The following is a 10,677-nucleotide window of genomic DNA, read 5'->3' on the forward strand; positions in this document are numbered from 1 at the left end:
ATATAAAAAAAATAACCATCGAAAATAAAACTGAAAGATATTGAGATAGTTCATTAAATATAATTAAATTAGTTGAATATGAAGTTGTTTTTTCTTATATTCGAGCTCTGTACAAGTATTTTTGAACATTATATGATGACCTACTTCCTGAGAATTTTCAAAAAAAAAAAAAAAAAAGCCTTCAACACCATTAGCCACGAAGATTGAATCCAATTTCTCACTCTAAATTTTTTCTTTTATCTGTCTCCTATGTCCAGCACTATGAATATCAGTATATCACTATTCACTACTCCTACCTCACATTCGCGGCCATCGAGATCTTCAAAGCACAAGTTTCGTACGATAACTCACTCTTTCGAAGAATCACAGAAAATGAGTTGTCCTACAACTACAACAAAGTGTGTCTGTGTGTGCGCACTCTTTCAGATTAGGAGAGGTGAGCAAATATGAAGCACAAGCTCTAACACATATGTTCCCACACGTCTAATGTCTAAAATATAAGAAACAAGGAGTTAAGAACACCACTTACAACCAAAAAGAGAGACATTAATAAAATAAAATATAAGTAACATATAACAAAATAACTAAATTGATAGTATATTTATCTTTTTTAAAACAAAATGAGTTTTGTTCTGTAAATGTGTAAGCTTAAGTGTCCAAATCAACAAAAAATAATTTTTTAATTGAGCACCTAAGAAGTGTAGTAAGTGTTTAAGTGTGTCAATGTTGAAAACGTGTCCCACATGTCAAGAGTTGTCCGTGCCTCATAGGTGAGCAACAAAGGTATGGTCCCGTCGAGGGTGTTGGAACAAAGGCTTATCCTGCGAATTGACAATGAATATTATGATTCCTTTTATAGTAAATAGATGCATAGTGGTGTGGACTCGATATTTAGCCAACTTCTATAATATGAATGATTTAAACCTGAAAAATAATTGCAGTAAGGAAAATTCTCGCTAGAGAAAGAAAGAATTAGTTTCTTAAAGATTGTAGGAATATCTTCTAAGATGAAAGATATGTTACGTACCAGTTAAACGAATAAGACACTTTGAAGCAAATTCACCTTGCACGAAGCCAGTTGCCAAGTAAACACTTCCTACCAAGAATGATGGCCACAACCACGAGAAAATCCTTTCTCAAATTCTCCTACAAAAGTCACTCTCAAGAAAGATGGTTTCTAGTCTGAGAATCCAGGTGGCAAAAAGATGCACTAACTGCACAGTCTGTACTTAATTGTCTGAACCGATATAACTCCATTGGCCCATGTTAACAATCCATATCCAGTAGAACCTGTGAAAGAAGCTAATAGCTCTATGCCTGTAATATGAAGTTTAAGCCAAATAGCCTGCCGAAGGTTCCCAGAGATGAGAACAGGAATATATACATAACATTATCTGCAGTAACTAGCCAGCCACCATTCAATACCAATACGAGTACAATTCTTTTGTACTTCAAGCAACTATCGGACATAGCAGGAGACTGCACCATTCCCCGTCCATTTTCCCATCAGATCCATTGCAGGTTTCCAATTTCAGGTTTTCCTGGAATGTCATGGAGAGAGATAGGGGTCCCCCATTGAAGACTACAACTCACAGTCACAGTCTTCCAATTTTGACAACAAAAATATTGCATCCAGTACTTTATAGATCTCCTCAGATTGGGTGTGTGATTCATCTGCCACCAAAAACTCTTTAAATTCACCATCTATCTCTATTAAGCTATGACCAGGAGTCTTCTTCACACCCTTGTCTCTCATCAAACTCCGCACCCTCCTTACATCACCCCATTTTCTCTCATTAGCACAAATATTTGCCAGCTGCACATAAATGCCACTGTCTTCTGGATCCAAGCTTAGAAGATTAAGAGCAGACAATCTGGCCAGCTCAACATTACCGTGCATTCTACAAGCACTTAGAAGGGCACCCCAAGCTGCCTCACAAGGTTGCATTGGCATGTTTGTTATCAACTTGTAAGCTTCTTCCAGGAGCCCAGTTCTACCTAGTAGATCAATCATGCAAGCATAATGTTCCTTTTTGGGTTTTATTCCATAGTTTCTTTCCATGGCATCAAAGTATTCTTGACCTTCTGAAACCAAACCACCATGACTGCAAGCTGTCAACAAACTAACAAACGTAATATCATCCGGGTTGAATTCCATACACCTCATCTGATCAAAAACTTCAACAGCTTGCTTTGCTTGACCATTGGCAGCATACCCTGCAATCATAGAATTCCAAGAAACCAAGTTTCTCTCCGACATTGTACTGAAGACTTCTGCAGCTTTATCTATGTTTCCACATTTGGCATACATATCTATAATGGCATTTGCCAAAGTAGCACTAAGTGGCATTATTTTTCCATCAACAAAATATTGATGAATCCAGCAACCCAAACTCAAGCAACTCAGCTGGCCACAAGCAGAGAGCACACTCACTAAGGTGTGCTCAACCGGAACAAAACCTGCCCCAAGCATTTCGTGAAACAATTTTAATGATTCCTCAGGTTTGTCATTCTGAGAATACCCCGCAATCATCGCACTCCAGCAGACCACATTTTTCCGAGGAGTTTGATCGAAAAACCTCCTTGCAGACTCCAAGTAACCGCTTTTAGCATACCCATTAACCATGCTAGTCCACGAAATTACATCCCTAGTTTCCATTCTGTCAAAAAGCTCCCTAGCAGCAATCAAACTACCACATTTCACATACATATCCAACAAGGCATTGTGTAAACTCAAACCCCACCTCATATTCTTCTTCTCCATAATCTCATGAATGTATTTCCCCATACCAAGGTCACCCTTCTGAGAGCAAGCCGAAAGCACCGCAATCAACGTGACCTCATTGGGCTCAACATCACCGTCCAACATCAAATTAAACATCTCCATAGCCGCATCTGAACAGTTAGACGCCGCATACCCATCAATCATCGTGGTCCAAGTAACAACATCCATAGCAGACATTTCATCAAACACCCAGCGCGCGTGCTTCAACCAACCACGATCAGCATAAAAGTTCACCAACCCATTTCGCACAAGCAACTCAGAATCAAACCCCGTTTTCCGAGCAACGGAATGCACGGATTCCCCCTGGGAGGGCTCCGAGAAGAGCTCGCAGGCCTTGAGCGCGAAAACGAAGGTTCTTGCGTCCAAGGGAACGCGTCCTCGAAGCATGTGGAGAAAGAAGGAGAATGCCGTGGAGGGAATTCGCGCTTTGTTGTAGCCTCGGATCATGGTGTACCACATGAAGGTGTTGGGTTCGGGTATACGGCGGAAGAGACGATGGGCGTAGCGGATGTCGCCGGCGTCGGCGAGGGCGCAGAAAGCGAGGACTCTGCTGAGGGGGAAGGTGTCGTTGATGAGGCCGGTGAGAGTCATGCGTGCTTGAATCTGACGCAGTTGGTGCATGGAGGAACATGATTCCATTACCACAAGGGTTGGGTGTGTGATTATCACGTTGGTTTTGGAGTTCCATTTGGTTTGGTTTGTGGAAACCGACGCAGAGGATGGTGGTTTATGGTGTCGAAGATGATGCCGCGGTTGGGGTTTTGGGGTAGAAAGTAGAGAATGGGGAACGAGAAACGATTTTTTCATATGCCGCCAGCAATGATATCCGAAATTGCTTGGATTTTGAGCTGAATATTTGCTACAGTTTTTCTCTGAAAAGGAAGGAGTTCACTATTGTTCGAAACTGATTTGGAGGCAATGAATTGTCAAGTTTGACAACAAATGCTATTAGTTTTAAGTTTCTGGTGATAAAAATAACATAAGGAACGATAGTAACAACAAAAACTAAGTATGAGGGTAGAACTGTACTTAAAAAAAAAATGAAGAATACGACTCTATGACCATGATTTTCTTTAGAGTAATAGCCATCAACACTTTAGTTTTAAATGCAATATTAATATTTTCAATTCATTTTTTTCTTCAGCTTCCTATCACATTAAAAAAAATCATAAACTAATTATACACTATCAATTTAATCACAAATCATCATTAATATAATTTTTAAAATAATTACAGTAAAAATCAACAATTTTATGATTTAAAATCAACAATTTATGATTTATAATAAAATATAATCAAATAATAATGTAATATTTGACACTATCAATATATATTTTTGTTAAAAAAACTTATTATATATTTTTTTACTCTCTTTCTAAGAAGTTGGGGTGTTCATTAAAATCCACCCTGCTACAACAATAACCGCTGAATTCAAGCAAATAATTTTAGTTGCCCTTGTCATAACTATAAGATAGCCATACTTAGTAGACGAGTTTCTAAGTTCCAAAAAGCAACGGATATTAAAGATTGGGGGTTTGCATTGAGATGATAACACCTATCGTCAATAAACTTGGTGCAGAGCCATTTAAAACGAAAACCATCAACACATGATATCATCAACCATCAACAGCACCTTCAACATAAACACCACACTAAAATTATGCCCAAACACACAAATAAAAAGAGAATAGATATCTCGATTCACGAGAAACTCAAATAAATGAAAACTATGCAGGAACCATGTTAGAAAACAACTAATTATTTTCAAATGTTAAAGGACTATACATCATCCAATGTCAATCCTAATCTTACTATATAAGGCAACCAACTACATACGAAAACAAGAGCCTTAAATCTAAAACTCCTGACTAGCAGATCCAATCTCGGTCTTCCCCTTGCCAGCGACCTTCTTGGGCAACAAATTCTGGTGAATGTTAGGCAGAACACCACCGTTGGCAATGGTCACAGATCCCATCAGCTTGCTCAACTCCTCGTCGTTCCTAACCGCCAGTTGAATGTGCCTCGGAACGATCCTCGTCTTCTTGTTGTCCCTCGCAGCGTTCCCCGCAAGCTCCAAAACCTAAAGCCCCAAAACACATTAAGGTCACAATACACAAAAAAGACAAATCGAAAATTAAAGGAAGAAAATGACGAACCTCGGCAGCGAGGTATTCGAGAACCGCGGAGAGATAAACAGGGGAACCGGAGCCAACGCGCTGGGCGTAGCGACCGGCCTTGAGGTAGCGAGCGACACGGCCGACGGGAAACTGAAGGCCAGCTTTGGAGGAACGGGAAACGGACTTTGAAGTCTTCGGTTTCCCTCTTCCACCTTTCTTCTCTGTGGCTGCTGCCTCTGTGGAACTCATCGTCGTTGATTTCGAAATAGAACCCAGGGAAGACAGAGTTTGAACTTTGGTTTCAAAGAATAGAGAGAGATCGCGTTGTGGAATTGTTGTGAGGAGCGTAAGGTTTGTTTTTGTTTATATAGAGCGTGAGCATTGGCTGTGATTGGGTGATCAGGGTTGTTTCGGATCGCCAGCGTGGCAACGCCTCGCAGTTTGAGTTTTGAGTTTGCGCGTTCGAGCGGGAAACCAATTATTTTCGGATATTTTACCTTTTAAGTTTCAGGTGTTCTTTACTTTCGTTTCGTGAGTGGTTCTTTTTTATATATAAGTAAATAAATAATAATAATAATAATTATAGAGAAAAAAAGATTATACATTAACACGCTTAAAGTCATCTAAAAGTAATTTGTATTTAAATGACAGTAAAAAATTAAACCTATAAAGTGAATTCGAATCTGATTAATCACAAATCTAAATTTGACCAGACTAACTAAAACAAGAGTTTCACAATCTTAATAAAAATTCAACTCGATTCACTTAGTCTGCAGGTTAAACGATTCAAGTTAGATTGACCCACCTAACTTGCTTAATCCATTAAAAATATAATATTATTATTATTTTTTATAAGGAAAATATTGTTATTTACTTAAGAATTAGGATAACTATAATTTCATTTTTACATTTTAGAATTTGAATGATGAAATTTAGAATTAAATATTCGGATTTTTTATTACACTGATAAAAAAAATTGATCAAATACAAAACTAATAAGTAATAATTATGATTGTGCTATTTCCAAGTGATATAACTGCAAAATAACGAATAATATGACCACTTAGTTTAAATATCATATATTTAAGATCATCTTTTACATTGAGGGAATGTTCGGTAGGAGAAAAGTTTTTACTTGCCCATAAATCATGATTTGGAAAATTTAGTTTTTTTATATTTTATATGTATTTTAAGAAAAAATGTTGCTAGAAAATTATGTTTCTAGGAATGATTTTTTCCAACTTTCCAGCAAAAATATTGCCATAGGGGTCGAGAATCCTTTTTTTTTGGGGGGGACGGCAAAAAGGATATTTCATTAACTGGTACCAGTGGTACCCTTCAATAACAAGGCATTACAAAACCCTGCACTGCTTTAATCTCAGCATCACCCCCTTATCCTATAATAGACTAGATTTTATACAAATAAATCAAGGCAAACATAATCCCTATTTGCCATTATAACAACAGCCTTCCGAGAAATCATTAACTAAGTTTTAATTACATAAAAAGATAATATTACCTCTTTTTTTCAAACACAAATTATCGTTAAACTAGGTTTATCTTATCCAAAAAAATTAATCTCCATTGTTGTTGCAGTCGTTCACATGATTCAACTACTTTATTATCTAAGTTCGGCTCATTATTTTATGTTTTGCATTATTTTGTAATTGTTAAAAAATCATTTTGAAACTAGTTTTGGACAAATTTCTTTTGCAAATGTTTTTTTTTCACTTATAATTTATTTAAATCTTGTAATTAATTTAGGTTAGTGTAGAAAACAACTTCTAAAAATGAGAAAATGAAAAATAAACCATGCATATTTTCTAGTTTTTCAAATAAAAACTTCTGAAAAATAAAAACAGATAGAAAATATTTACTCAAACCAAACGCTCCCTTTAATTTTTACGATACATACAATGACTAATCAAAGTATTTTAACTATTCCTGACAAACATAATTTTAGGATATAAAAAATAAAATAAAATAAAAACTTATCCCCTGACAAAACTAAACTCATTATAGTCCTAAACACTCAAATAGGGGTTCTTTTTAGAATGATAATATTTTCATTAGTAAATTAATTCAGTCAACCAAAATGAATCCTTTGTATTGGCTTCCGGCCATATATGTGGCAGAGAAAGGTTACGCCCCTTCGGCATGCGCAAAACTAAACGCCTGCGTTGGGTAAAAGTAAAACCCTTCCCCCTCACTATAACCAATGTTCATGTATTTGTATTTTGTAACCAATATAAAAATGAAATAAGCATAATGAGGAAGATGTTCACTGTCTTCTGATGATGCATCAATAAATAGAATAGAACACCAAAATCATTGAATGCTGGATCCTCAATACTCCAATCAGATTGTCCACATGCGACGCATTTCAAGCAGCCTGTATTAGAAATTAATCACCAAGTGGGAAAAAAAAACACTCACCTTCATTAGTTCCTCATAAAATCAATAGCATATTCCAAAGCGTTTGCTTTTACTTTTCTTTGCCTCTGTCCTCTCACCTTTACTCCTTTAGGTGGAGGGAAAGATAAGAGAGTTTTTTTTAGGAAAATAATGATATCCCTTGTGATTGTCAGCTTGTCAACCGCAGTAATTTATTATTTGACACTAACACCCGCAAGGTGTTTGAAACAGAAGATATTAACATTTAGTGGAGAATACATTTATAATACATTTTGATATTGAGGTATAATTTTTTTTACATTTAAAATATAGACACCTGGTGTTATATAATGGCATACCTAGTTCATATAGAAAAGACCAATTTTGTTTAATTTTAAACAAAGTGGTCTCAATGTCAAATAAAAAAAGGGAGTAAAAATTAAAACTAAAACACCTTGTATCACAGGGAATTAAAGTATAATTCATCCATGCATGCTTCAGTGTGTCACATTTGTTTTCATCTTTGTTCATGATATATGTCACGCAAATAATATCTGACATGTCTATACAAATAAAACACCGTAGTCTTGATATGCAATTGAAATAAATGGATCCCCAAAACCATTGTATTTTTGTGCAACCAAAAAAATGGAGTATAAGAGAGAGAGGGCAAATAAGGTTATATAACTATACCTGAAGGAGCTGGTACTTTTTTATTCTTTGGTATCTTCCACCTTTTGAAGTTGGTGAAAAGAATATAATAATGACTTTTGCAAATTAGCTATTTCTATGAGTGTCTCTAGTGCTGCAAAGAATTTCAATTGATAGAATGTGATATATCTTCTATGAGTATAAAATATAAAAGATGACTAAAACCACATGTACAAAGGAAGCAAAGGTAATTAAGATCTTGAGTTCTGTTACCCACCTTTCTCAAATGACAGCTGGGAGGCTCGAAGCTTTGGGGAAATTAAAACTCCAAAAACTGACAAGGACTTGGATCGCTCATTTTGAACCTATAAAAAGCACTAACAAAATTTATAAATATAATTTATTCACCATATATCAGATCCAATCCAATTCTATTTGTAATGCTTAATATATGTTAATGAGAGGAAGTGATAACATTTGTGGAATACTTACTTCAGCATTATCTGCAAGTCCTGATGAGTTCTTAGCCATGGTCACCTCAGCAGTTCGTACAACCAAACATATAATAAAATGAGAAATAGCTAACATGCATTGCTACTTAAAGCATATAGCAACAGAATCAAATAAAAAATGAACTCAAAGTTGGCTCTAATGTGCATGTTTAATTTTGGGATTTACCCTAATATCCAGTTTAAATTACAAACCATAATTTGATGCATAGGGATAAGAAAACCATACCAGAAGATTTCACACTACTACTATCTTGTGACTGCACATTCTCATCTTCTAACTGAGTACTTTCATGTTCAGAGGATACCCATTTATGCAACATGAAGCGTGGCTGTGTACCTATTGAGTGAAGTGCAATAGTTCATATTTTAAAAGAGGTTTCATCTAAATTGATACAAGAACCCGTTACAGAAAGGCTTAATAAAAATAAAAGTTAAAGCATGCTAGCACACCGGGGTTGAGAACAGGACACAAATAGAAATAACCAGTTGCAACCATGCCCTTTAGTATAAAGCTCAAATTTTACCATCATAGTTGGTTATCTTCAATGTTGTAGCGGCTGAATGCAATTTCAGGTCCAATAAAGAACTATTAATGCGAGAAGCACCCATGGAATGTCGAGCACTAGCTAAGTCAAACCATCCCTGTTAATAAATTAAAAATGGTTACCAAAAAGACATATCAAGGTCGTATCAAGGTTTTTGGTTGCCAAGGTAGAGGGTCAACTACAGAATGGACGAAGAAGAACAGTATCAGAAATGGATAGAGAAGAAAAGTAAATTTCTTGTATCAAAAGGGTTTTGCATTTACCTGTCGAAGGGTGGAGGACACTACATCAAAGAGGGATAGGTAGTTATCCATTGAATCCATAAATTGCAATACAAGTTTCTCTTCAGCTCCAGGTTGTTGGCATTGATGCTGCAGCTGTTGATCTTCTCCATCCAGTTCCTGTGTCTGTGGTTCTTCACCACTTCTAGAACATTGATGCTCTTCTTCCATGGAACTTGATGTCGTTTCTGATTTAAGGCAATTAGTCACTTTACTTCACCACAGAATTCTTCCACTAACCCTTCATAAATATCACATCTGAACTTATAAATTCACAATTATCTATTTTTCTATTGTAAGTTAATTATATTGTCCTTTCTAATCATGTAGAGTGTTTCTTAATCCTTTTTTCTGCATCAGAAAACTCCGTTAGGTTTACATCTGATCTTATATTGACAGCAGCTAATTTCTAACAATTAGCTAGTGGCTCTAGTCTAGTCGCAATAAAAAGCTAGCTTAAGTTCCAGGTCATGCTTGCATCCAATTATTGTTAAATAAACTTATCACCCCATTTTGCTTTTTGATCAATGATTAAGAACAATTATTAAGAGCACAAGCATTGGTGAGAGTGAAATTAGAATTAAGAGTTCAGACTAAACCAGTAAGGGAAGGAAGACATTTCGTCAAACACGTTGTAAGCAACGTAATTTCACAGAGCTAACCATGAAATATCATCTCTCGCGACATTTTCACCAAGACCGGTTACCTCATCAATTTAAATAACATCGTGGAAAATGAAACAAGTATCAAACACTTTTTTAATTTTAACCGCCGAGCATATAAAGAACGCGCGAGAAAAGAAAAATAAAACAGAGAGTTACCAGATAGTGAAGAGATTTAGAAGCTTCTTATTTATATTGGGTCCTGTGAGACTGAGACGAAGGATGAGGATGATATGAGTGAGTCTCGTGGGAGAAATGAAACGATTCGGGAAGGAGAAGGAGAAGGAAAAGAAAATAGAGAAAGACTTGGCTACACACGGCCAGTGAAATTTTGCCACCACATTAAAACACCGTAAAAATATAATATTAATATAAATTTTAACAAAAAAATAATTTTAAATTTTAAATTTTATTTTTATTAAATTTATTATATTTTTATGATCTTATATATTATTTTTTAATATATAATATATAAAATTAAATCCTATTTTCACATTAATTAAAATATGTATATTTATATAATTTTTATTTTTATTTTATATATTATATTTATCTTTTGACATAATGCTTGATATTTATTGTAATATAGATCAAAAAAAAATAATGTCAATAAATCGCATACATAAATATTTAAAAAAATAAAAAATACTATTATTTTATTTAATTACATATCTTTATTATATAATTTAATTTTTAAAAAAATTACATACTTAATTAAATAAATTTAAAT

At 35.1% G+C, this 10,677-nt stretch overlaps 3 protein-coding genes across 7 annotated transcripts; all 3 read right to left on the bottom strand.

The window, feature by feature from the left end:
- Positions 1–573: 573 nt before the first annotated feature.
- LOC100790541 (pentatricopeptide repeat-containing protein At2g22410, mitochondrial) lies at positions 574–3,740 on the bottom strand. Its single transcript, XM_014773788.3, has 2 exons — positions 1,028–3,740; positions 574–821 (listed from the first exon to the last, which is right to left on the bottom strand). Exon 1 carries the CDS (start codon positions 3,590–3,592, stop codon positions 1,583–1,585), a length of 2,010 nt encoding a protein of 669 aa, XP_014629274.1. The 5' UTR covers positions 3,593–3,740; the 3' UTR covers positions 574–821; positions 1,028–1,582.
- Positions 3,741–4,528: 788 nt separating this feature from the next.
- Positions 4,529–5,243, bottom strand: LOC100787899 (histone H2AX). Its single transcript, XM_003521181.5, has 2 exons — positions 4,942–5,243; positions 4,529–4,865 (listed from the first exon to the last, which is right to left on the bottom strand). Exons 1-2 carry the CDS (start codon positions 5,149–5,151, stop codon positions 4,641–4,643), a joined length of 435 nt encoding a protein of 144 aa, XP_003521229.1. The 5' UTR covers positions 5,152–5,243; the 3' UTR covers positions 4,529–4,640.
- Positions 5,244–6,774: 1,531 nt separating this feature from the next.
- On the bottom strand, positions 6,775–10,271 carry LOC100306518 (uncharacterized). 5 transcript variants are annotated; one of them, NM_001249271.2, is given in 8 exon segments: positions 6,775–7,294; positions 7,990–8,101; positions 8,225–8,312; positions 8,440–8,450; positions 8,686–8,796; positions 8,984–9,101; positions 9,268–9,526; positions 10,107–10,271. In NM_001249271.2, coding segments are annotated over 6 exon segments (609 nt in total). In that variant the 5' UTR covers positions 9,457–9,526; positions 10,107–10,271; the 3' UTR covers positions 6,775–7,294; positions 7,990–8,009.
- Positions 10,272–10,677: the final 406 nt, after the last annotated feature.

The sequence above is a fragment of the Glycine max genome, chromosome 3 (assembly GCF_000004515.6).
Source record: "Glycine max cultivar Williams 82 chromosome 3, Glycine_max_v4.0, whole genome shotgun sequence".
NCBI classification, from domain to species: Eukaryota; Viridiplantae; Streptophyta; class Magnoliopsida; order Fabales; family Fabaceae; genus Glycine; species Glycine max.